This window comes from Catharus ustulatus, chromosome 26, assembly GCF_009819885.2.
Source record: "Catharus ustulatus isolate bCatUst1 chromosome 26, bCatUst1.pri.v2, whole genome shotgun sequence".
NCBI lineage: Eukaryota > Metazoa > Chordata > Aves > Passeriformes > Turdidae > Catharus > Catharus ustulatus.
In genome coordinates, this window is record NC_046246.1 from 970,631 (window position 1) to 998,040 (window position 27,410).

At 50.8% G+C, this 27,410-nt stretch overlaps 1 protein-coding gene across 1 annotated transcript; it reads right to left on the minus strand.

Annotated features, from left to right (window-relative positions):
- Positions 1-211: 211 nt before the first annotated feature.
- MATN1 (matrilin 1) lies at positions 212-23,280 on the minus strand. The gene is made up of 8 exons (XM_033080462.1): positions 22,963-23,280; positions 17,846-18,192; positions 13,102-13,324; positions 8,888-9,013; positions 8,223-8,636; positions 5,350-5,502; positions 2,872-2,952; positions 212-1,383 (listed from the first exon to the last, which is right to left on the minus strand). Exons 1-8 carry the CDS (start codon positions 23,111-23,113, stop codon positions 1,334-1,336), a joined length of 1,545 nt encoding a protein of 514 aa, XP_032936353.1. The 5' UTR covers positions 23,114-23,280; the 3' UTR covers positions 212-1,333.
- Between the last annotated feature and the right edge of the window lie 4,130 nt (positions 23,281-27,410).

Consider the following 27,410-nt stretch of genomic DNA (forward strand, 5'->3'; position numbering starts at 1 on the left):
ATCCCTGCATCTCCAGGAGTGAAAGAAATTATTTTTATTGTAAAAGAAGCTCTGTTTGGGGAGAAGGGTCTGGCTTTCTCTCTGGCATCATTTTTTCCCCTTCACAGAGATGAGGATGTGACATGAGGTGATTTCCTCCCACTAAGGAGCCTTTGGAGAGGTGGTGTTGTCAGGCAGCCTCCTCAGCACTCGCACAAAGGACAACACTGGCTTCCCAAATTTCCAGCAATCTTTTAATATTCCCCCAAAACCAAAACACATCTACTCTGGTGACACTTCTGAACAGGCCAAGTCGCCCCAAAAAGCTTTTCTCACGTAGTCTCACGTATAAATATTTTGGTACAAAAAATAAAACCCCATAAACAAACCCAAATCCGGCGGTGCAGTGGGGATCCGTGGCCAGGTACAGCTGCAGGGCCAGGCAGCCTGAGGTGCTCCCAGCCCACATTCCCAGGGAATTCAGGAGCAGGAGTCTGCACGGTGAGCTTGGAGGAGCTCTGAGGTGTGGGGGGAGCCAGGGGGGGCTCAGGGATGGAGGCTCTGCTTCCAGGGCAGCTCCAACAGCATTCCCGGGGTGGGCATGGACTGGAGCTCCAGCTGAGGGTGTGGGGGCACAGCAGGGCACATCTGGCTGGTGGCACTCAGGGTCACCCAGAGCAGGGGACATCTCCTGGCTGGTGGCACTCAGGGCACAGAGGGTCCCTGCACCTCCCCCAGAGCAGGCTCAGCCCGGGGCACTGGACACTGCCCCCATTCCCTGCCAGGAAAGTTTTCAGTTATTGTTCCACAGCTCGGGATAAAGCCAGCCAGGAGCAGCCTGGCCCAGCCTGCAGAGCTTGCTCAGGACCAGAACTAAACCTCATCTAAGCACTGAAAACAGCCAGGAGCTCAGCTTTGGGTTTACACCCAGCAGCTGAGGGTGACTCGAAGTCACTCTGACTTTTAAATTAAATAATCACATGCACAGAAACAAAAGCTGCAACAGAGGATTCACAGAACTCATTATCAAGTACTCATTAACACATTGTATATATATTAAGCTTTAAATAAAAAAAATCTTTCCAGGTTTTTTTTGGTTGTTTTCTTTGAATATATGCACTCTGTAGGATGCAACAAACTTGAGCCTGGTCTAACTCTCAGTCACACCCTGTGCTCTGCCCTTTATACAAAGTCTGCTCTACTGTAATAATTCTTCTTTTTAAACAAATGCAGGTAGCCTAGACCTTAATAAAAGCTGCCCAGAGCCCTGGGGCTGAGCTGCACTCCCTGAAAAGTGGAGCAGTTCTGGTTCTGTTACTTTGGGAAGGAGGTAAAAAACTGCTGGTATGGGGTTTTAGATGATCTTGTTCTCCAGGGCTTCAATCCTTTTGGCCACAGCTTCCAGTGAGGAGGAGTTAAGGAGAAAAAATGACAGGAAATGTTCAGAGAGAGACTTCTTGTGTGGGCACAGAGTGATGGGCCAAGGTTTTAACTAAAAGAGGAGAGGTTTAGATGGGATCTTGGCAAGGAATTGTTCCCTGGCAGGGTGGGCAGGGGCTGCCATGGAATTGCCAGAGCAGCTGTGGCTGCCCCTGGATCCCTGGCAGTGCCCAAGGCCAGGCTGGACATTGGGGCTGGGAGCACCTGGGACAGTGGGAGGTGTCCCTGCCAGGGCAGGGGTGACACTGGATGGGATTTAAGGCCTCTCCCAACTCAAACCATTCCATAATTGCACGATCCCAGGCTGGCAGCACAGGTAAGGATGGAGCAGGAGCAGAGGGAATCTGTCCCCATCCCCTGTGGCAGTCCCAGAGCTGCTCAGGCAGATGGATCTCACTGGAGGAAGGAGCTGTCTGTGTCTGTGCCCACACCCATCATGTGCTCACACATCCTCCCACAGCCATGGGCTGACTCCAAAAGGAGGAGGAAAAGCAGGAGAACGACTGGGGAGTGTCAGCAGGGGCTGGCAGAGCTCCTGACCCTGAGGAGAGGAGCAGAGGCTTTTCCTGGAGTTCTTCTCACTAATTCCTGTTCTTGGTGTGCCTGGGAGAGGCCACCCACCGGGTGAGATCTGTGACCTCCTGTGACCTCTGCAGCACACGAGTCACCGATTTCACTCGGTCTGACCCCGGGAGGAGGAACAGAACTGCGAGAGTGCCACAGCAGCGCCAGAAACGTGTGAAGGAATCAGAGCACTGCTTTTAAAATTAGATCCTCTCCTGATCCTCAGGGGTGAGAACTCTCCCTGCCCGTGTGAGCCACCCCGAGGCTCCATGAGCTCCTTTCTTCAGGAGAAGTTTTAATCCTACTCCCAATTTTCTGTGGCTTTTTTGTCTCTTTCTGCCACTCTACGAGAGGCCCAGCATGGCAGAACTCAGATCTGATGGGATCCAGCTCACCTGGCTGGAGATGCTTGCAGGGAACAGTTCCAGCAGGATAGATCTCCCAGCACTGAGTTTGGCCAGCTGGGAGGACATGGGATGAGTGGATGTATCCATGTGGATTATCCACAGCACCCACTGCACAGTCTGAGGTGTTCTGATGCAGAGGACCCTCTGTCCCTCTGGTCCATGGTGGAATTTGGGCAGTGTTCCTTTGCTCTGAGGGAATTCCCTCCTCCCATTCCAGCTGCCTCAGGACCTGCAGCCCCATCTCCCACAATCCCAGCATCCCAGAACCTGGAAAAGCCCTCCAGGGCCATCAAGTCCAACTTTGGACCAAGCCCACCTTGTCACCAGCCCAGAGCTCTGCCCACATCCAACCCCCCAGGTGGCTCATTCCCACTTACCTGAGCCCAGCCCAATTCCTTCCCCCAGGAACAGACCTTTCCCATGGTCCCTGCAGAAATCCCAGCCCAACCCACCCAGTCCCAGCCAAACTTCCAAAGGATATGTTTCTGCTGCAAGGAATTGATGAGATCTTCTACTTTGGTCTGGAACTTCACGATGGATTTGCACTCACACGGATCTTCCTCTATGGGTCACAACAGCAAGAGGATGAGTGGCACAAAAAATTTATTTAATCAAAACCCCTGAGCCCAGTGAAACAGAACAATTCTTGTTTCTATGTCAGAGACAGAAAGGATATAAAAATACAATTATTTCTAATTATCTGATTGATCTCTTCTGGCTTTAACTGCAGATGAACAGAGAGTGTCACTTTTTTCTGTTATTTCAGCCATTAAAAGTCTTTCCTGGATTTCCAGCTCCCTGGAAGCCCACTGAGCTCTGCTCCTGATGCTTCAAGTTTGCCCTAAAATTGGAGTCTGACCAAATAAAACCAAGCTCTGTCTCCACAACAACACCTAATAAAAATTGGAGGTACTGCTGCCATCAAGGCTGGTTTGAGCTTTGTTCAGTAATTCCAGTCCTTGATGGGGTGGAACCGTGAGCGTTAATCAGTTTGCTAATTCATGTCAGTAATTTACATCTGTTCTTCAAGGAAAATTAACTTAGATGGGGACAGGATGAAAAAGATGACTGGGAAAGAAAGGGAGGGGGTACAAGGCCATTCTGAGCAGAGCAAAGGAGGGGTAAATAAAAGAGAAAATTTTTGAAGGAAATTAATCACTAGCACCAAACATAATGGGTTTAAACCAGCCAGGAGTAACCTAAAGCTGGAGATTAACTGAAGATTTCCAGGCAGCTGTTGAGAAATACAAACTGGCACTGGTAATCAAAGAAATGCAAATATCTCCTTGCTTTCCTTTTATTTTTAATTCTCAAATGTAAATATATTTACCCAAATTGGTATTTTACAAACAAATATTTTTTTCTGAAATTTAGGGGTTTTTTGAAGGCTGAAGCTTAAATGCATTTGAATGATTTTAAAGTACAATTTGTTGGAGGTTTGATATAGCTCCCATCCTCTTGTTCTTGGATTGATCCTAATTTTTTAAGGAGACTTGGAAAAGAGTGTCTGCCTTGCAATCCTGGCTCTGCAGACACAGGGATTATCCCTCTCCAACTTCTCCAGGAGGAAAGCAAATCCCACCTTCAGGAACCTGGAGACAAATTCATCGTTTCGGAAGAAGAAGGGCAGAAAGGTGGAGGAAAAAGGAAGGGGAAGGGGATTTGGGAGAGGGGGACATGGCTGAGGTGTGGGGGTTGCTTTGCTTCAGGCAACCACCCAAAATATTGATGTCTCCTGATCCTGCCGTGTGTCCTGCCAGCTCCAGATTTTTATAACATCCACCTAAAAGGGCATTTCCATCCCTCTACTGCAGCCTTGGCTGGACCCCTCCATCCCCAATCCCCTCTCACAAACACATCTTCATCTACAGTTTCTCCAAGGGCATCTTCACCCCTCTACTCCATCTTTCAAATGCTGTGACTGAACCCCTCCATCTCCAATTTCCCCTGTCACCAACACAGATTTCATCTGCAGCTTCTCCAATGGCATTTTCACCCCTCTACTCCAGCCTTGACTGAGCCCCTCCATCCCAATCCCCTCTCACCAACACAGACTGAAGATCTGCAGCTTCTCCAAGGGCGTTTCCATCCCTCTACCCTATCCCAATCCCCTCTCACCAACACAGACTGAAGATCTACAGCTTCTCCAAGGGCGTTTCCATCCTTCCATTCCACCCTTCAAACTCTGACTGAACCCTTCCATCCCAATCCCCTCTCACCAACAAAGTTTGAAGATTTGCAGCTTCTCCAGGGACATTTTCAACCCTCCACTCCAACCTTCAGCACTGTGAGTAAACCTCCATCCCAATCCCCTCCCACCAACAGAGATCTTCATCTGCCGCTTCTCCAAGGGCGTTTCCATCCCTCTACCCCATCCCAATCCCCTCTCACCAACACAGACTGAAGATCTGCAGCTTCTCCAAGGGCGTTTCCATCCTTCCATTCCACCCTTCAAACTCTGACTGAACCCTTCCATCCCAATCCCCTCTCACCAACAAAGTTTGAAGATTTGCAGCTTCTCCAGGGACATTTTCAACCCTCCACTCCAACCTTCAGCACTGTGAGTAAACCTCCATCCCAATCCCCTCCCACCAACAGAGATCTTCATCTGCCGCTTCTCCAAGGGCGTTTCCATCCCTCTACCCCATCCCAATCCCCTCTCACCAACACAGACTGAAGATCTGCAGCTTCTCCAAGGGCGTTTCCATCCTTCCATTCCACCCTTCAAACTCTGACTGAACCCTTCCATCCCAATCCCCTCTCACCAACAAAGTTTGAAGATTTGCAGCTTCTCCAGGGACATTTTCAACCCTCCACTCCAACCTTCAGCACTGTGAGTAAATCTCCATCCCAATCCCCTCTCACCAACACAGAGCTTCATCTGCAGCTTCTTGAGGGGCACTTCCACCCCTCTGCTCCACCCTACAAATGCTGTGACTGAGCCCCAATCCCCTCTCACCAGCACAGATCTTTATCTGCAGCTTCTTCCCAATCTTGCTGATGGTCCTGAAGTCGGCGGTGTAGAAATAATGCTCAGCCACTGGTTCGGAGGCGATCTCCCTCAGCTCATCCTCCACGGCATTGCCGACTCCCACGGCAAACATCCGAAATCCTGCAGGAATGGGATCCTGTCAGGGCACGGGGCTGGCACGGTGCCACCTCTGCCAGGCTGGGCATCCTTGTCCACCCCCTGCACACCCAGGACCCACACAGCTCTCAGTGAGAATCTCCCCCTTCACCTCCACTGTTCCAGACTCCTTTCAGCCAGGTCAAACAGGGCCAAAGTTATTTTACAGGCAGAGATTTTATTAAAATTTACCAGGCCATGGGCACTGTGGCCATGAGAATAAGGTTTTGGAGATGATCCTTTCAGCCAGGTCAAACACTAGCCAAAATATTTTTGCAGGCAGCATTTAACTAGAATTTCCCAGCCAACATCAACAAGAACAAGATTTTGGAGATGTGAGAAAGGTCAGGTGATGGTAACACCACCCCACTGATAAGGGAGTGATAATGTAGCAAAAGGAAACAGTGTGAGTTTCCAAAACAGGCTCAGCCACTGTTAATTAACCTCTGTTAACGAGCCCTGAGTGGCAAAGTCCCTCTGCAGCAGAGACCTGGGGTCTGCAGAACTGAGCTGAGACTCTGTCTGAAGTTGCAGCCCCCACTGGGAGTTAAGAAATTGTCCAGACATCATCCTGCTCTGCCAAGAGATTGATCTGCAATTAACCTGTTTCTATGGAACTGAAATGCAGTTTTCCCATTTTGGGTGGTATTAATTAAGCCCTGATTCAAAATATTTTTCTCTACTTGTCCATGCCCAGGCACTGTGGAATGTTTCCCTGTTCCCCCTTCTGCCTTTCTTTCTCTGGATATATCCAATATTTCTTGTTTTTCTGAGGCTCAGCTCACTGAACAATTTTGCAGTCTCATTTTAAGTACTTGTTTATCCCATAGCAGTAACTTATGGACAGATAAGAGATTTCCTTGCAGGGACAAGAGAGGAGAGAGAGACAAGGCACAAAGTTTTATCACCAGGGAGGAATAAATTCTATAAATACACTTCATAAGAACCTTTTGTTTTATAAGAGCTGAACAGCCCCATAAGATGTCAGAGTGCTTTGTAAACATTGGTTTTTCACGAGCTCCTGACCTCTCTGGTTATGTGCTGGCCCCGAGTCCCATCTAGTGGTGGAGAGTGAAGTTAAAAGGATGGGAATAATTCAACAATTCCTGTCTGAATTCCCAGGGGCTGGATCCATTTAACACAGGGGTGGCAGAGACTGGGAACATGCTGAGTGGGTCAGCAAAGGGGCAGCTCGAGGCATTCATATTTCATGGGGCTCAGACACATCAGTGTGTGGCCACTGAGCACTTTTCCTACAACAGCAGCTGAGGAGAATTTCTTATTAATGTGCCTGGGGCTCCTCCTTAATCCATGTCTGTGCTTTGTTTATTGTTTTATTGCTTTTTCTTTGCCTTTTCCTGGCCTTGAGGCTGATGCAGCCAAGCCATGCATGGCCCTACAGCTCCTGGGATTTGTTGTCTTTGCCCCTGTGTGCCTCTGGTGCTGGGCTGGGTTTCCTGACCCAGACAAATCCCAGACTGGCTTGGGTGGTTAGGAGGGACCTTGAAGATCCTGTTCCACCATCTTCCACTATCCCAGGTTTCTCCAGGCCCTGTCCAACCCTCAAGGAGCTGGAACCTCCAAATTCCCCCTCCAGTTTTCTTCCACATTTGTGTGAGCAATTAGACCTGGGTGCATCCCATCCCACAGGGTAAAACTCCACCCTGTCCATCTCATCCCAGAGGTAAAACTCCACCCTGTCCATCCCACAGGGTAAAATTCCACCCTAAACAGCAGAAACTGCTCCAAAGACACAGAGGGGAACTGACTTGGGTTGCAAAGCTGGATGTGACCAGGGCTGTGTATTCCATCACTATCTGTTAAAAACCAGGTGGGGCAGTGTTCTTTATCTTTCCCACCCCATCCTCTCTCCAGGAGATATCTCCTGTTAATGGGCCAACTGTTAAACCAGCTGGGGCGGTGTTCTTTATCTTTACCACAGCCCATCCTCCCTCCAGGAGATCTCTCCTGTTAGTGGCCATGGAGTCCCAGTGCAGGACTGATAAAATTCCATCATCCCATGGGGAGATGCTCCAGCCAGGGAGAGGACCCAAACATTTCCTACCTGGATAAAATCTGAGATTTGGAACATAAGAGCAGCCTTTTCCCTGGATCCCAGAGGGAAACCAGACCCTTCCACATCATCACTGGACCTTCAGAGGAAACTGCACCTTGTACAGGAGCACTGCTCCAACTGAGCCACATCTGTCACTGCAGGAGGATGCAGCCACCATGGGATGGGACTGCTGCCAACACCCTGCCTGCCTGACGGGTGTCAGGTTGTACTCTGACTGTGTCAGGGTTTGGGGTTTGTTTCTTTGTAGTACTGTATTTCTATTTTAATTTCCCTAGTAAAGAACTGTTATTCCTAATTCCCATATCTTTGCCTGAGAGCCCCTTGATTTCAAAATGATAATAATTTGAGGGAGGAGGTTACATTCTCCATTTCAAAGAGAGGCTCCTGCCTTTCTTAGCAGACACCTGTCTTTCAAACCAAGACAGGAACTAAAACCAGCTCTTGGCAAACCAAGGTGCACCTGACACCCAGACTGAGGTGTTCCAGCTGTCTGTGAGCAGGGACAGTTGTGGAATATCTCCCCAGAATTACTCAGAATAACCTGTGTGTATCCTAAGAGACACATCCAGAGAAAAAGCCCTGCCTGGGCCATGGGAGAAAGAAGCCTCTGGGAATTCAGGAGCCCTACCTGAGTCCTTGGCTTTCTTGGCAGCATCTGAGATATAATCTTGTGAGCGTCCATCAGTGAAGACAATCCCCACCTTGGGGACCCCGGGCCGGGCTCCATTGATGGCAGAAAAGGAGCTGTCAACGAGGTACTTCAGAGCCTGGCCTGTCATGGTCCCCTTCTCCATGTAGGACATTTTCTTCACTGCTGCTTTGATGTCCTTCTTGTTCTTGAACTGCCCCAGGGGGAACTCCTGCCGGACAGAGCTGGAGTACTGCACCAGCCCAACCTGGGCCTGTTTGTCCGACACCTCCAGCGAATCCACGATCTGGTTGATGAATTTCTTCACCAGCTCAAAGTTCTCAGGCCTCACACTCTTGGAGCCGTCAATGAGGAACACGAGATCCAGAGCAGACCCCAGGCCACCATTGCAAGCTGAGGGAAAACATGAGAAGAGGGCAGAAATAAACAGCAGCAAAGACCTCAATAAATGATGTAGGAAAATAGAGCCCTAATGCCATTTATTACTGAGGAAATGGGGTTAATCAGAGAAAACCCAACAAGAGATTACAGCAATGTTTTAAAAGTGATTCTGGTTTGTAAGAGCAGGGGTTCCCTTTCTCTGAGCAGAACATGCCATGCTGTCCCACAGTCCCTGTGTGCTGGGTTCAGGGACCCTCACGCACCGGTGCAGGTCTTGCCATCGCTGTTGAGGCTGAAGCCGTCCCTGCAGGCACACCTGTAGGCCCCTGGGGTGCTGACACACAGCTGCTCACAGTCGTGGTCCCCCGTGGCACACAGGTCAGACACCACTGCAAGGAGACAAGGAAGGGACTTGTCTTGGGTTACAACACAGGGTGTGATAAAAGGTATCTGTTCTATCACCATCTGTTATGACCAGGTGGAGCAATGATCCTGATCTCCATGGGAGATATTCTGCTAATGGGCCATCCATTGAAACCAGCTGGGGCAGTGTTCTTTATCTTTTCACAACCCATCCTTCCTCCAGCCAGTCATTTTCTGCTCATGGCCATTGAGTCCCACTGTGGGACTGATAAAATTACTGCATCCCATTGGGAGTTGCTCCAGCCAGGGGGAAGAGCCCAACATTTCTTACCAAGATAAAAACAGAGGTTTTGGGACACTAAGGGAGCCCCTTTTTCCACTGGACTCCAGAGGGAAACGGGATTGCTCCACATCACCACTGGAGCTTGGGAGGAAACTGCACCTTGTACAGGAGCACTGCTCCAACTGAGCCACATCTGTCACTGCAGGAGGATGCAGCCACCATGGAATGGGACTGCTGCCAACACCCTGCCTGACGGGTGTCAGGTTGTACTCTGACTGTGTCAGGGTTTGGGGTTTGTTCTTTGTAGTACTGTATTTCTATTTTAATTTCCCTAGTAAAGAACTGTTATTCCTAATTCCCATATCTTTGCCTGAGAGCCCCTTGATTTCAAAATTATAATAATTTGGAGAGAGGGGGTTTACATTCTCCATTTCAAAGAGAAGCTCCTGCCTTTCTCAGCAGATACCTGTCCTCCAAACTAGGACAGGGCTTCAAGCAGGGACCAGCCTGAGGCCTCCCCACCCACAGCCAGCCCTGCACAGCCCCACATCAGCCCCATAATTAAATCTGTGGGACACAGCTCATTGATCCTGGACAATGGCTGAGGCATAAAGACAAGGAAGCAATTTCCACAAGTGTCCCTGCTCCAAGGCACAGCCAGGACTGGAAATCCTCCCTTCCTGGGCAAACCCAGCTGGGTGTGGGGCAAGTGCAAAGCTCCTGGGTGAGGTTTGGGTCCCCTCAGCTGCCCAGTACCCAATTTTTTGCAGCTCTGCAGTAGAATTCACCTCAGAGCTCTCCCTGCACATGCAGCTCTCAGATCCGTGCTCTCCAAATATTCCTGCTGCCCATCCTGACCGGCTGTGGCTCGGAGCAAACAGCAGCTGAGCGGCAGCACTGGGAGGCAGCAGCACTGGGGGGTGACAGCGCTGTCACAGCCACGGCAGCAAGGATGGCACAAAACTCCAGAGAAAACAGGGCTGGGGGAGGCAAATTCAGGTACAAATGCTGGGGAAAATGCGCAGAAATCCAGACACAGGGCTGGATTGAACTGACGGGAGGTGGAACAAAGTCTTTCTGAGTTAAGGTTTGTTATTTTGAGCCTTTTGTGCTCTGATCTACCCATATTTCATAGATTTTTAGCCCTTCCACTTCTCTTAGCTATGCCAGCACTGGCACACAGCCACACATCATTGGGGATTTTACTGCCCCTGGAGCTGCCTGTAGCTCAGTTCATCTCACCACTGGCTGGAGCACCAAGGGTTTCCTGTTCCCCCAGGAGTTTGCTGAGCACTGTAGGAAGCACTTGGCCACTTTTCCGTACTGTCAGTCCTGTGCTGTGCCCGAGCAGGGGCGTTTGGGTTCATCTCTGGGGTAGCTTGGGGCAGTTGCATGTGCAGAACACAGTAACAGGGACTTGGACATTCCCTTAGGGCTGTCCTCTGCTCCCTGCAATAATCTTGAGTGCTTCCCTCATCTCCCAGGGCTTTTCCATGGCAGGAGCTTTGCCACCTGCAAAGGGAGGCACAGAAAGGATTTTTCCTCACACAGTGAGGCTTTTGCATGGCCACTGCCTCCTGATTCCTGGGCAACCAACACAAACTCCCACAAATATTCACAGCCTGGATTCCAACTCCTCCAATTCTGTCTCTCTCTCCCTCCTTTGTCTGAAGTTTTTGTTCCCCTCTTCCATCAGCTCCTGCTGCAGTGACACCTGATCATACCTGGCTCACTCTGTGTTACCAGCTGAGGATAATCCATGGCTCACTCTGTTTCAAAATTTCCTCCTTTCCACAGAAGAGCCAATTTTACATGACAAAAAGCTGCTCCCCTTCATCCCTTTCAGCCTGGAAGCTGAACCAGGAGATTTTACACCTCTCAAAGGCCCAGCCATGTGTTTGGGATTCCAGGTGATCACACTTTGCAGGAAGTGCTGCCACTCGATTTCACTTCCAGGGAATGGCAGGAGAAACACCTGGGCCTCTCCTGCTGACAGAAAATGGGGATTTATGGCCCAGCCCTACTGCCTTGGGGAACATTGGGAAGCAATAAAACATTCTCATTCTTCAGCAGCTCCTGTACGAGCAGAGCTGCATTTGGAGGATGGGGTTTGTAGGATGGAGTTTGGAGGATTGTGCTTTTATAGGATGTTGTTTGTAGGATGGTGATTGTATGGTGATGTTTGTAGGACGCTGTTTGTAGGATGGAGTTTGGAGGATTGTGCTTTTATAGGATGGTGTTTGTAGGGAGATGTCTTGGTTTGCAATACAAGATGTGATCAAAAGTATCTATTCTATCACCATCTGTTGAAACCAGCTGGGGCAGTGTTCTTTATCTTTTCACAACCCATCCTTCCTCCAGCCAGTCATTTTCTGCTCATGGCCATTGAGTCCCACTGTGGGACTGATAAAATTACTGCATCCCATTGGGAGTTGCTCCAGCCAGGGAGAAGAGCCCAACATTTCTTACCAAGATAAAAACTGAGATTTCTGTGACACTAAGGGAGCCCTTTCTCCACTGGATTTCAGAGGAAAACCGGACTTCTCCACATCACCACTGGTCCTTGGGAGGGAAACTGCACCTTGTACAGGAGCACTGCTCCAACTGAGCCACATCTGTCACTGCAGGAGGATGCAGCCACCATGGGATGGGACTGCTGCCAACACCCTGCCTGACTGACGGGTGTCAGGTTGTACTCTGACAGTGTCAGGGTTTGGGGTTTGTTCTTTGTAGTGCTGTATTTCTATTTTAATTTCCCTAGTAAAGAACTGTTATTCCTAATTCCCATATCTTTGCCTGAGAGCCCCTTGATTTCAAAATTATAATAATTTGGAGGGAGGGGGTTTACATTCTCCATTTCAAAGAGAGGCTCCTGCCTTTCTTAGCAGACACCTGTCCTCCAAACTAGGACAGGCAGTGTTAGTAGGGTGCTGTTTGTAGGATGCTGTTTTTATAGGATGGTGGTTTTAGGATGCTTGGGCTCCTTTGATGTGCTTTGCAGACAGCAATTAGATCCTACTCCAGCCAGAAGAGATTCCTGCCCCATGAGACCCCCAACCCCAAAAGCAGCACCAGGCAAAGGCAGCTCAGCCTCCAACAGAACTAGGACCATCCCTGTTGAACTGGGAGTTCAGGAGGCAATGCTGGAGGGGGGAATTACAAAACAAATTCTCTCAACTGCCTCCAAAGAGGCGGGATTTCAGCTGTGCCAGGTTGTTTTCCCTTGCCTCCAGGAGTGTGTGGATCATGTTTACAAACTCCTCAGTGACAGTGAAATCTGAAGATTTCTTTAACCAAAACCTGAAATCCCCTGAACAAAAACCTGCAGTTCTGGAAAGGCAACTTCAAAGAGCCCCTGGCTCCCACAGGGCTCCGGTCCTGCAGAGTTTGGGGCAAGGAGGCAGAGGGTGAAGGGTGGTCACAGGCACAACTTCCATATGAAAGGCTGGAGAGGGATTCTGGAAATGGGTCTAGAAGGACAGGACACAGGGAATGGCTCCCACTGCCACAGGGCAGGGCTGGATGGGATCTTGGCAAGGAATTGTTCCCTGGCATGATGGGCAGGGGTTGCCATGGAATTGCCAGAGCAGCTGTGGCTGCCCCTGGATCCCTGGCAGTGCCCAAGGCCAGGCTGGACATTGGGGCTAGGAGCACCTGGGACAGTGGGAGGTGTCCCTGCCATGGCTGGGGATGGGATGAGCTTTCCAATCCCTTCCACCCCAAAGCATTCCAGGATTCTCTGCTAAGCTTTAAGGTCCTTCCACCCAATCCATTCCCAATTCCCTGCTGGCTGGCAGCACCCCAGCCCAGGCTGGCCATGTCAGGACTCACCACAGAAAGCCTCCTGGAACTTGTGGGTCAGCTTCTCGATGACGCTGTAGCTCTCCACGTAGTCCACGTGCTCGTCCAGGGGCTCGCTGGCCATCTGCCTCAGCGTGCCCATGTCCACCCTGCCCACGCCGATGGCGAAGATCTCGATGCCCGCGGCCTTGGCCCGGGCGGACACGTCCTGGACCCCGTCCTGAGGCCGGCCATCAGTCACCACGATGGCCACCTGCAGGGGGAGGGACAGGCTGGGTGGGCACTGATAGCCTCGTTCACATTCCCAAAAGGTTTGTGGAACAGGCTGGGGTAGGAGGAAAGGGTTTGCATTCCTAAAATTAAGGGAAAAGGGAATCCCGCCAGCTCGTCCCATTCTTTGGAGATCACACAAACATATTTTTTTAGTTGGAATTAGTTTCTTTCTGAGCTGGAAAAATTAAACTGCCAAGGATGGAATGGTTTCACCAAGGGACCACTGCCAGGGGTTGATGGTTTCACCAAGGGACAACTGCCAAGGATTGAATGGTTTGGATTGGATGTCACTAAAGGACAACTGGCATATCCTCCTCTAAGGGAACTAAATTAAATTGATGTTGTTCATAGCCAAACTCAAGCTCAAGCCAAACTAAAGATCTTCAGGGACACTCAGGACATACCCAGCTGAGTGTGGGACTTGACAGAATCTCATGGAAACGTGAGAGGAAGGCTTCATCCCATTTATAGGTGGAGAAGCTGAAGGATGGAACTGAAACCATCTCCATGGGGAGAGAGGGGAAGAGGCCCGAGGTCACGCTGTGTATCAGGGCCAGGCAGGATTTGTGATTCTCTGTTCCAAAATAAACAGCAGGCATTAAACCCACCTCTGCTAACGCCAGCATTAAAGTGGCAGCTGGTTTAAGTGGAAACTGGATTTCAGCTTGGATTAAATGCAGCCCTGAACCAGTTAAAAGCCTCCCAGAGTCCTGCTCCTGGTTTGTCCCTTTCCCTCTTTATTTTTCTTCTGAAAGAGACTTTGTCACAAGACCTGAATTCTTGCTCTTTGCCAGTTCTTCTGCCTCTGCCACTTTTCCTCACAACTAATTTATTGTGACATGACTGCCAGCTCCAAGGGAATGGCTTGGGCTGGAATGCAGAATGGGGAAAAAAACAGGAGAAACAAGAAAAATGTGGCGCTTTACTATCTAATTTCAGCTGTTTATCTGCACTTCCTAAGAGCTGCACAATTAAAAATTCCCAGGAGCATCACAATAACTGGTGCTTTCCAAGGAGGAAAAAATAAACAAATCCAAGCCCTTCTAGCGTGGCAAAAAAGGGCAAAGCATCCCCTGTGGCAGGTGTGGGTGTGTGGTGTGGGGAGAATGGGTGTGCCCAAGGAGCTCCGGGGTTTTCCTGGGGTGGGAGCAGATCCATCCGTGCAGTGGAGCCTTTTGCCAGGAGAGAGAGCCCTCGGCTCAGCCTGAGCTCCAGCCGGGCCAGCAGCACTGCCCGGGGCTGCCGAGGAGAGGAGAGCTCCTCAAAGCCGGGCTGGCAGGGACCAGGGGAGTTATCAAATCAGGGACCAGGGGAGTTATCAAATCAGGGATCAGAGGAGTTATCAAATCAAGGAACAGAGGAGTTATCAAATCAGGGATCAGGGGAGTTATCAAATCAGGATTCAGAGGAGTTATCAAATCAGGGATGAGAGGAGTTATCAAATCAGGGATCAGAGGAGTTATCAAGGATCAGAGCGTTACCAAATCAGGGAATTATGTTAGCAGATTAGGGACCAAACCCTTCCAGCAGGTCCTGTCAGCAGCCACGTGTCCTCCTGCATTTCTCTTCCTAAATCAAGAAATTCTCTGGGTTTTGTCAGCTCCTCTCCATCTTCAGCTAAGCCTGACCCCAGATAAGCTCAAGCCCACATAAACCCAAGCCCAGATAAGCCCCAAACAGGGTGCAGCGTGCACAGCTGGATGTGATGGGAAAGATCCTCATAAAGCCTCTGTGAGGAAATCTGCCAGAAAGGACTCAAAATTCCCATTGTTTCCTGCCCTGTCGTTGGAGAAAACAAAACCTCTGGATACAGAGTCAGGGTTGGGAATTCACCAGAGAACCCATGGGGAAAATGAATGTAACAGTGAGAGGAAGCCAGGGGAGCTGTCTATCACAGCCTGACAGAGTGTAAAAGATACCTCTAAATATCACATTTGGTTAGCCCAATCATCAGGAAATCCTGGTTTTTACCTAGGACTCCCACCATAGATGTTTTCCCTGCATCCAGCCTGAGTCAATGTGAAAAATGTTCCTTTTTTTTTCATTATTATTTTCAAACCTATCTCCAAATTATTTGCAGTCGGAGGATCTCTGCAATTCCCTGCCATGGAAAAAGCTGAGTCCTGGTACGTGCCTGGTTTGGGAAGGGCTTGGAGAGAAGGAGCAGCCTCTGGATCCTGGAGAGGCTGCCACTGCTCAGCCATGTGAGGGGAATTATGAAAAGGTGAAGTTTCTGCTGCCTGCAACAGCTGAATTTTGCCCCGATCCTCAGTTTTGCCCTGGGAAAATGGAGAAATTTTGCTTTTCAAGGTCAAACCTTGTGCTCATTTAACCAGCAGCTTTCCCTGTGAATTCCTGACATTCTGGATCCCTCATCCTTCTGTCAGACAGGAATCCCAATGCTCTGACACCATTTATTCCTGGTAATCTCAGACACTCGAGCATCCCTGAGCATTCCTGAGCGTTCCCAGGTATTCCCAGCCCCGGGTGGCATTTCCCAGTGATCCTGCAGCTAATGAGGGAGTGATGGCTTATTATGGGATGGGAACGTGATGTTCCAGCCGCGCTCCAAGGACAATCAGGCAGGAAGCTGCACAAAGCCCTGGATTTGCTCAGCAATTTGGCAATTTATTAGTTGTTCTTCTCTTAAAAATAAGGTGAAAGTAATTGGGCTCCCCGCGGGTTTTGAGGAAGGTGGGAGCAGGTTTTTCTCAGAGCTCCTGAGGAAACAAATTGTGCTTTTCCCTGCCCGGGGTGACATTTGCTGCACAAAGCAAGAGCAAAGCACCGTGTGATGTTTTGGGATGTTGACAACCAGATTTGTGTGAGGATTTGTTGGATTTCTGCTGTGGGAAGGAGCAAGGACCGTGTCCGGTGTTTGTGGAAGCTTCACCTCCCTAAATCCCTGCATGACCTGTTCCTCCTCCCAGGCAGGGGATGGGGTCACCCTGAGCAGAAGGGAAAAGCTGGCTGGACTTCAAGGCAGAGGAAAAAAGTGAAAAAAACAACCAGGGAACCAAGAATACAAAGGGTTGTGGAGTTTTCCACCTTGGGGACATTGAAAAGCCACCTGACCTGGTCCTGGGCAGCTCCACTGGAGCACAAGGAGCTCCAGAGATCCCTCCCAACCCCTCCCACCCCATTCTGTGATTCTGCCTCTTGGATCAGCTCCAGAGTGGAAGGGAAGAGGGAAAAGCAAGGAGTGATTTCCATTTTTTCCCCCCTTTTTTTTAATACCTCAGGTAAATAATTCCAAAGCCCTCTGCTCTCAGCTTTTCCAGCTGCCCAGGAAAGGAGGTTTCAGGGAGACACTGGAAATCCAGGATAGTCTGTTCCACACAACCAGAAGTGACAGGGAACAGCAAGGCTTGGGGGAGCTGTCTGGCTGCAGGAAAAGGGTGCACGAGGACAGGGGGATATGGAATGGTGTGGAAGAGATTCCGGAGATGAGGATCCAGCATTTTCATGGACAGGTCAGTGGAAATGTCTCTCCAATCTACAGGAGGGGCCAATGCTGGGTGTAACTCTCGAGACTCGGACAGAATATGTTATAATGAGTTTTGTCTTTTCTTTCACTAAGTCCCAAAGATGAGCTTCTTTTTCAAGAAGAATTGAGATGTTTGAACCTCACAGAGATTTTCAAGAACTGAGAGATTTGAAGCTCCCAGCTGTTTTCAGGAATTGAGAGGTTTGAACTTCCCAGAGGTTTCCAAGGAGAGTTGAGAGGTTTGAACCTCTCAGAGGATTCCAAGAAGAATTAAGAGGTTTAGACATCCAAGAGGTCTTCAGGAAGAATTGAGAGGTTGAAACCTCTCAGAGGTCTTCAAGAACTGAGAGGCTTCAACCTCTCAGAGTTTTCCAGGAAGATTTGAGCGGTTTAAATCTGCCAGATGTTTCCAAGTGGAGTTGAGATGTTTGAACCTCCTAGAGGTCTTCAAGGATTGAGAGGTTTGAACTTCCTAAAGGTTTTCAAGAAGAATTAAGAAGTTTGAACCTCTTGCAGGTTTCCAAGAATTGAGGTTGGTCTGTCCCAGAGGTCTTCAAGAATTGAGAGGTTTGAACCTCCCAAAGGTTTCCAAAAAGAGTTGAGAGCTTTGAACTTCCCAGAGGATTCCAAGAATTGAGAGGTTTGAACCTCCCAGATGTTTCCAAGAAGAGTTGAGATGTTTGAGCCTTCCAAGAGGTTTTCAAGAATTGAGAGGTTGGAACTTCTCAAAAGTTTTCAAGAAGAATTAAGAGGTTTGAACCTCTTGGAGTTTTCCAAGAATTGAGGGGTTTGCACCTCCCAGAGGTTTCCAAGAAGAATTGAGAGGTGTGAACTTGCTGGAGGTTTTCAGCCCTCCAGTTTGCACCTCCCGGAGATTTCCCACCTCTGACGATCAACCCCCACATGCCCACACACCATCAAAGCCCAGAGAAAATCGCCTTTCTGCTTTTTCCAACTCCATGATGAGTCCCAAGCACGGAGCTGGAGGAACCAGCCCCTTCCTTGCCTCCTTACCTTTCTGAAGTTGGGTGCACCGACCCTGCTGCCCTCGGCAGTGCTGAAGGCGCGGCTGATGGCGAACTGGATGGCCAAGCCGGTCATGGTGCCCGTGGAGAGGGGCTGGATCCTGCGCACGGCCTGCAGCAGGGCTGCCTTGCTCTGGGGGCTCTGCAGGGACAGCTCGCTGCGCACGGCGCTGGCGTAGTTGATGATGCCCACGCGGGTGGCGTTGGGGCCCACGTCCAGCGCCTCGATCACGCGCGACACGAACACTTTGATCTTCTCGAACTCGTGTGGCCGCACGCTGCGCGAGCTGTCGATGATGAACACCAGGTCCGTGGGCTTGGTCCTGCACAGGGTGCCTGGGGACAGCAGGGACAGAGGGCAATCAAAGGGAAAGAAGGGAAAAGTGTCCCGGGAGGGAGAGAATGACACTGGGAAAGAGGCACTGCATGGAGAGGAGCTGCAGGTTTCAGACCTTGAACTGAGTATTTTGAATTTCTTTTGGCTTTTCTAGGGAAGCACCTGTAGGAAAGCAAAGTTCCTGGGGGTGGCATGGATTTGTGATGGGCAGGGTGTCCCTTGTCACCTTGGGCTGTCTCTGAGGGCTGCAAGAAACCTCATCCCCTATGACAGCATGGGAGGGAGGGAGGGAGGGAGGGAGGGAGGGAGGGAGGAAGGAAGGAAGGAAGGAAGGAAGGAAGGAAGGAAGGAAGGAAGGAAGGAAGGAAGGAAGGAAGGAAGGAAGGAAGGAAGGAAGGAAGGAAGGAAGGAAGGAAGGAAGGAAGGAAGGAAGGAAGGAAGGAAGGAAGGAAGGAAGGAAGGAAGGAAGGAAGGAAGGAAGGAAGGAAGGAAGGAAGGAAGGAAGGAAGGAAGGAAGGAAGGAAGGAAGGAAGGAAGGAAGGAAGGAAGGAAGGAAGGAAGGAAGGAAGGAAGGAAAAAAAGGAAGGAAGGAAGGAAGGAAGGAAGGAAGGAAGGAAGGAAGGAAGGAAGGAAGTTAGTTGTGGAATGGCAGCACTGAGGGAAGGAGGGAGGGAAGAAGGAAGGGAAGGAGGGATAAAGCTGTGGACTGAAACCTGAGATGTTCCTGCATCCAAAAAAGGCTGGAAAGGGATTGCTGTCCCTCAGACCTGGATAACCAATCCCCCGGGATTTCAGTTAATGGGAATGGGAGCAGAGCCAGGCACTCAGCAGTCAGCTGGGATTGGGAACAACATTCCCAGGTTAAGCCCCCAGCACAAGAGGAGCCAGACCCCAGTAACGTTCCCCAGTAATGGCACCAATAATAAACCCCAGGAACACAGCACAGAGCTTGTTCATATGTGTGAGGGGCAAACAACAGAGAAATCTGGAAGCCATCATTGCTAATTAATAATTCATAATTGATAATTAATTTCTACAGCCCCATGAATACCCACAGTGAAAAAGAGAGGCTATAAACAGGAGGCATCAGCAATGCAACAAATGGAATGATTGTTACTATTGTTGTTATTATTTTAATTTCTTGCTTTCATGCCATTTTCCATCTTCATTTGCAGCTGTGACAAGAAATAAAAAAAGACCTCATGTTTTTTATGATTTTGTAAATGAATGGCCCCATTTCCCCCAGCAGATCTATGGCATCCTGTTCTTTTTAATTTTTTTCCTCTCATTTAGCCTGTTGTTGTCAGGCAGCAAGTACTCTGTTAATATTTGATTTCTGCAGGGCCCAGGGAGCTCTTGTCATAAAGGAGATTTCTGTGGACAGATTTTTAAATGGGAGCTTTTGGGCCAACAAATCTGCTCCAAATGATGACATAAATATTACAGCTGGTCCTCGGTGTGAGATCTAATGGGACTTCCAGTCTTTGAGGAAGATAAAAATAAATACCCTGTGATGGATCTGTAAAGGAAATAATCAGGTTTGTCTCCTGAGGGGCATCAAGACCAAATCTGCTCCAGAAGGGTCTGGGAAGGTGGGAGCAAAGCAGGCAGTGGTCACTTTGTCAGGAGCTCTAATTCCCACTAAAATCCAATCTAACCTTTTCCCGTATGGATGAATTTCATTTTCCCCCCATAATTAATTTCAGAGGAAGGAAAGCTCCCTGGGAGATCCATCTGCAGCACTGGAAATGCCTTTTCCAGGGGTTGCTTGTGCCCAGTTTACAGGTGAGAAATGAAGGGAAAGGCTCAAAGTCTTGCAATTAATTCCTCCAGAAATAAAACACAAATCCCCCTTTGTGCTGATGAATCATCCCTGGATTCAGTGACAAACCAAGCAGGAAAAGTTATTTTATTTCCCTAAGAACAGCTGGAGCCAATAGAAATTTTGAAGTCTATGTATTTTATTTATTTCTGCTCTGTGATTTGGCCCTAAATAACAGTTTTAACCTCTTTTTATGAGACTAGAGTTTATTTCAGAGAAGGGAAGAGTAAAGAAGGGATGTCAGGTGGGAGATTTTTGGGATTTCAGCCACAGTAAGGGTCGGCAGGACAGGCCCTGTTCTCTCCAGGAGGTGACAGTCACTTGCTCTGATTGACACCTTGGCCCAGCATAGTTTAGTTAAAACTCAAATCAGAAATAAAATCTTCCTCTGTATTTACAAATATCCACAGTAGGAATTATTCAGGAATGGCTGAATTAATGCCCTGACTTAGCAGAAAATCCCTCTCAGGGCATCGTTGTCATATCCATTAAAACCCCAGGAAAACAGCACAGTAAGCCAGGACTGAAAGAGGTTTGTTTTAGAGAGGTGACTGCTCACAGTGAGCTGGGCTCAGTCACTGCTCAGGCTCATTTCCTGAAATCCAAAATGATTTACAGTAATTTCACAAGTATAAGGCACACCTGAGTAAAAGGTGCACTTTTTTTTGCAGCGAACATCTGTGTGCAACAAAGTAACCAATTAGTAACAATTGGGCCAACCCTGCTGTCTTGGGTTACAACACAGGATGTGATCAAAGTATCTATTCTATCAACATCTGTTGTGACCAGGTGGGGCAGTGATCCTGATCTCCATGGGAGGTATTCTGCTAATGGGCATCCATTGAAACCAGCTGGGGCAGTGTTCTTTATCTCATGGGATATCTCCTGTTAATGGCCATGGTTTATAAACCAGCTGGGGCAGTGTTCTTTATCTTTTCACAACCCATCCTTCCTCCTGGGAGTCATTTTCTGCTCATGGCCATTGAGTCCCACTGTGGGACTGATAAAATTACTGCATCCCATTGGGAGTTGCTCCAGCCAGGGGGGAAGAGTCAAGCCTTTCTTACCCAGGTAAAAACTGATTTTGGGACACTAGAGGAGCCTTTTCTCCACAAGATTTCAGAGGAAAACCAGACTTCTCCACATCACTACTGGAGCTTGGGAGGAAACTGCACCTTGTACAGGAGCACTGCTCCAACTGAGCCACATCTGTCACTGCAGGAGGATGCAGCCACCATGGGATGGGACTGCTGCCAACACCCTGCCTGACTGACGGGTGTCAGGTTGTACTCTGACTGTGTCAGGGTTTGGGTTTGTTTCTTTGTAGTACTGTATTTCTATTTTAATTTCCCTAGTAAAGAACTGTTATTCCTAATTCCCATATCTTTGCCTGAGAGCCCCTTGATTTCAAAATTATAATAATTTGGAGGGAGGAGGTTTACATTCTCCATTTTCAAAGAGAAGTTCCTGCCTTTCTCAGCAGACACCTGTCCTCCAAACCAGGACACGTGCTGAGCCCCGCTGAGCCCCACGGCCTGGCGCAAGCCACACCCCACCCCCTCCACCAAGCCCCGCGGCCCCAGGCGGTTCGGCTCACAGCTCGCACTTCCAGGTTGGCAAATTTCTGAACATTGTCCATATATAAGGCGCTCTGGAGTATAAGGCGCACTTCCAGGTTTGGACCGAAATTTTAGTCAAAAGGGTGCGCCTTATACGCGTGAAATTACTGTAATTTTGCACAGCAAAAGAACCCTCTTTGCCCCAATTCCTGAGGAGAAATGGGCCAGTTTATCTGAAATTTCCCCTCCCTCAGCCCCAGGTACCTCTGCAGTCACTCTCACACCTGTACAGCCCCAGGTACCTCTGCAGTGTCACAGCTGTACAGCCCCAGGTACCTCTGCAGTCACTGTCACACCTGTACAGCCCTAGGTACCCCTGCAGTGTCACACCTGTACAGCCCAGGTACCCCTGCAGTGTCACACCTGTACTGCCCCAGGTACCTCTGCAGTGTCACACCTGTACAGCCCCAGGTACCCCTGCAGTGTCACACCTGTACAGCCCAGGTACCCCTGCAGTGTCACACTGTACAGCCCAGGTACCTCTGCAGTGTCACACCTGTACAGCCCGAGGTACTCCTGCAGTGTCACACCTGTACAGTCCAGGCTGCCCACGGCTGCGTGCAAGGCTTCATCATCAGACCACCCAAACATTTTTAGCTCCCACAAGTTTGGCCTTGCAGCCGAGTTTGCCTCTCCTGCAGCAATTTCGCCAGGCTGCCTGGAGCTGGGGAAGGGAAAAGATGCTCCTGAGGAGCCCAGGGAAGGGCAGAGATGCTCCTGAGGACCAGACCCTCCCTTCCCTGGGTGTTCATCCCTTCCCTGGGTGTCCATCCCTGCCCTGAGTGTCCAGCCCTTCCCTGGGTGTCCAGCCCTTCCCTGGGTGTCCATCCCTGCCCTCGGTGTCCAGCCCTTGCTGGCTCTCATTCCCAGCTGGGGTTCAGAGCCCAAGCTGCAGAGCTGCAGCCACCTGCTCCTGGCTGCCGTACTGCACACCTGCCAAGCAGAGCAGGATTTTGCTCTAGAACAGATGAAGAAAATCCAAGGAAAGTCCCACTCCCAGCAACCTGACCCATCCCTGCTCGGGAGGTGACCCAGGGGTGTCCAGCCAATTCCTGCTGCAGCTCCCAGCCCAGGCAATCCCTGTGGAGCTGGAGAGGGCAGGGAAGGCAGAGCCCTGGTCCCACCTGGGCCTCCTCCAGCCCCAAGAGTGACCCGCGGCCATCTGTGCTGTCCCAACAGGAGCCAACCCAGCCCCAGGTCCTGCTGCCCAGGGACACCCTGGACACAGTTCCTTCACTTCCCTGGGCATTCCCTCCTCCCTCCCCGTCCCCAGCGGCAGCAGAGGGACCCCCAGACCCCCAGACCCCCAGCCCCGGCTCCCCACTCACCGCGGGGCTGCGGGGGGGCCCCGCAGGCGCCCGGGCTGTGGAGGAGCAGCAGCAGCGAGAGCAGCAGGGCACCGCAGGTCCCGGCCGTGGCACCGCAGGTCCCGGCCGTGGCACCGCAGGTCCCGGCCGTGGCACCGCCGATCCTGGCCATGGCTGTGCCGGGGCCGGAGCCGCGCCGCGAATGCGGGGCAGAGCGCTGGCCCCGAGTATTAACCTGCCCTTGTGCGGAGGCTCCGAGCCAGCCCCTGACACGCCGGGGCCGGGGGGGCAGCGAGGGGAGAGGGGCAGGAAGAAGGAGCAGGAGGAGATGCTGCTCCAGGGTGGGGAGGGGGCGATGCCCAGCCCTGCCCTGCCCCCGGGGCCCCCAGCCCCCACAATGGCCCCATTGCTGCGGAGGGCACGGGCAGCTCGGAAGGGCCCCGGAGCGGGGGAAGGTGGGAATGGGGCTGGAACAGTGGCACCACTGAGAGCAGCCTGGGGAGCGGGGCTGGGGCCGGGCCAGCGGCTGCTGCCCGCAGAGCTGGGGCGAGCGGAGGGGCGGGGGGTGCGGGGAGGGGACAGAGCCAGAGTCACTCGGGTCCCTGTCCGGCCCCGCTGTGCCAAGGGCAGCGCTGGAGATCCCTGTGGGATCGCTGCCGTGGGTGAAGGCACAGGAAAGCAGAGGGGCTGGGAGTGCCGGGTTCGTGTCCTGTCCCTGGCAGAGCCCAGGGAGGGGACAGCGCCAGCGCCACACAGGTCCCTGTCAGACCCCGCTGTGCCAAGGGCAGCGCAGGAGGTCCCTGTGGGATCAGGGATTTTGCTCGGAGCAGCAGCGGAGAGAGGCACAGGAAAGCAGAGGGGCTGGGAGTGCCAGGCTGGTATTCTTCCCCTGGGAGGGACAGGGAGGGACAGCGCCAGTGTCACACGGGTCCCCTCTCGGTCCCCACCTGTGCCAAGGGCAGGACAGCATCCTGTGGGATCAGGGAGTGGCCGCAAAGCAGAGGGGCTGGGGAGCACGCCTGGAAACCCGGGATGCGGGAGAATTTTGCTGCAGGGAACTGGCGCTCCTCAGTGTGGCTGAGCCCCTGTGAGAGGCTCCAGAACCCCAAATAGATGCACAGAGAGGCTGGGGACGGACAGACAGACAGACAGACGGCTGGGGTGTGACTGAGGCGGCGGTGCAGCGTTCAGCTCCGTACGCACGAGGGAGATGCAGCTCCTGCCAGAAAACCCGAGAGTCTCGATCGGCCCCCAAGGCTGAGGGTGCTGCAAATGAGGCGACATCGATGTTTCCTTTGTGGAGGAGCAGCAGGAAGATTTGGTAGCGAGGGAAGAGAGATTTAATGATGGCTTTGTCTCGCATCTTTTCCTGTTTTTTTAACGACTGTTTTACACTGCTGTCACTTGATTAAAGCCCTTCTCCTCGCATGGATTAGGTTCTGCTCACCTTTTCCAGTAGCACATCCTTGGATCCCTCATCCATTTAATCTGCATTGTGTGAGTGCAGTGCCATGCAAAGTACCTTTAACTCAAAGCCCACTTTCTTTTCCCTTATCCAGAGTCTCTCTTCCCTCCAAAAGCACTTCAGCAGCCTGGGAGCTCCTGGGGAGAAAGGCTCTTTGATGAGGGGAAAAAAGGACCTGTCCTCACTGAAGCTTCCAGGCTCCTCTTAACTCTTCAACATTAAAAATGTTCATTAAATATCAAAATCTGGCGATGTTCTCATGCAAAATCAGCATGGATTCCCACAGCGTCCATCCCAGGATTTCAGCCAGCTCTGGAGCTGACAGCTCTGGGGATTTTCTGTCAGGAGGAGGAAATGCTCCAGGTGAGGGATGGAGCAGCTCTGCCATGAGGAAAGGCTGGAAGGATTGGGATGGCTCAGCTGGAGAGGAGAAGGTTTGGGGTGACCTCACTGAGACCTCCCAGTGCCTGAAGGAGCTGCAGGAAAGATGGAGAAAGGCTTTGGACGAGGCATGGAGGGACAGGACACAGGGAATGGCTTCAGACTGAAAGACAGGAGGATTAGATGGGATGTTGTGATGGAATTGTTCCCTGGCAGGGTGGGCAGGGGCTGCCATGGAATTGCCAGAGCAGCTGTGGCTGCCCCTGGATCCCTGGCAGTGCCCAAGGCCAGGCTGGACATTGGGGCTGGGAGCACCTGGGACAGTGGGAGGTGTCCCTGCCATGGCAGGGGTGGCACTGGATGGGATTTAAGGTCCCTTCCACCCCCTTCCCTTCCTCTGTGGATGCTTTCATGGATATATTTATAAAATCACGGATTTAGGACAGTGCAAACACATCAATCACCTCCCATGTTCACACACACAGAGGTTGCTCCCCAAATATATAAAACTGTCCCCATCCATTGATGACTGTCAGGGCCCAGAGTGAAATAAAAGCCTGAAATTTGGGAGATTTTGCCCTGGACCCGTCTGGGCTGGGGTTTCTCCTGTTTTCCTGCCCTGCACACAAGGATCTCTTGGTGCAGACAGCACTTGCTCCCCATGAATGGGGATCATTCAGAGCCCTCTGTAAATGAAGCCTCTATGGCTGTTCTTGCGGGGAAAATATAAAGTTGCTCTGTGTCATTCTGCTGTTAATTAGCAAAGATAAATACATTTCAGGTGGATATTTTCACCAGCAGAGCTTGTGGCACACAAGCAGCATTAAAAGCCTTGAAACGAGGGCAAGAGGCAAAGGTGTGCTGGGAGCTCTGGGGCTGCATTGATGCCTCTGGAAAAGCAGTGTTTATTTTTAAAATATGAAACATCATTTCTCCCCAGGCCCCCAGAAGGAGAACACTGGAGTCAATATTTCAGGAGGAAAATATGCATTTTGAGCTCTTCCCCAGCCTTCCTGCAAGGTAAACACAGGAACCGTGAGTGGCCCGTGCTGGCCCCAGCGTGGCCCTGCTGCTGTTGTGGCCTTCACGTGTCCTGGCACGGGGAACCTTTGCCTCTCCTCCAACACCCCCAAATCCATGGATCCTCACCCAAAAGTGCTGCTTTAAAACACCAAATCCTCACTTTCCTTCTACTGATGGAGAACCAGAAGATTTTGGTCCCACCTTGCTCCTGCTGAAGGTTCAGAGTCACCTGTGCTGGGCATTGGTGAGGTCACACCTGCAATTTTGGGGGCATTTTTGGAAAAGAAGGACATGGAGGGGCTGGAGTGTGTCCAGGGCAGGGAGTGGAGCTGGGAAGGGGCTGGAGCCCAGGAGAGGCTGAGGGAGCTGGAAAGGGGCTCAGTCTGGAGAAAAGGAGGCTCAGGGGGGCCCTTGTGGCTCTGCACAACTCCCTGACAGGAGGGGACAGCCGGGGGGTCGGGCTGTGCTCCAGGAACAGGGACAGGAGCAGAGGGAACAGCCTCAGGCTGGGCAGGGCAGGCTCAGGGTGGATTTTGGGAACATTTCCTCATGGAAAGGGTTGTGAAGCATTGGCTCAAGGAAGGAGTGGAGTCCTCATCTCTGGAATGTCCTAAGAGGGTGTGGAGGTGACCCTTGGGGACACGGTCAGTGGTGGCCGTGGTGGTGCTGGGTGACAGAAGGACTTGGTGATCCCAGAGCTCCTTTCCAGTCTGAGGAATTCTGTGATTTTTCCAACGTTTGCACTCCCCAGCACAGACAACTGGGAATCATCATCTGCACCCAGGCAGGAGAGAGCTTTGGTTTTCCTTCAAAGCTCTGCAAGGTTCCCCAAATTCCTCATGGTTTCCTCGTTGTTCTTGTTTGCCTTTGGATCCTCTGTTGTTTTCCAGACAAATTTCCTGGTTTGCAAATCCCTGGTTTGCCAATTCCCCGTGACAGAATTCCACTCTGCTGGAAGCCTTCACCTTTAAAGTGGCAAATCTGCCAGTCTTGGGGCAGGGAAAGCAAAGCTCAGCTTAAGGATAAGTCCTGAAAGTGCTAAAATGAAAACATGAAAGCAAAACTAAAGCCAGGAGAGGTGGCAATTCCTCATTTGTCATCACACAAATAACTCTGATGAAGTACATGATGTAAATGCAGATTCTTCCTCCATCCTAGCCCTTCCCAGGAATTCTGATCAGCTGGGAAAAGCCAGGAAAAACAACAGTGGGTTTTCCACAGGACTGACAGTTCTGGTTTAAAGGCATCACACTCGTGCCATTTGTTCTGCTGGAGTTTTAGTCCAAAACTGCATTTTAGCTTTGGATTTCCATATTTCCAATAAACAGCCCCTGATTACATTTAATATCTCGTGATAAATTTCACCCTGCAGCGAGCCCAAGTGTTAAAATCAAAATGCAGCAGCAGTCCCTGGGGCACTGCCATGGAAATGACCCAGAAAAACGGGAATGTTTTCTGTGGGGAAAAAGGAAATCAGGGATCTCAAGATGTTCCCAAACTTTCAGTGGAGCTCCAGCAGAAGGCAGGATAAGGAAATCACCTCAGGGCCAGGAAAGGTTTTAAATGGATATTAAGAAAATTTTCATCATGGAAAGGGTGG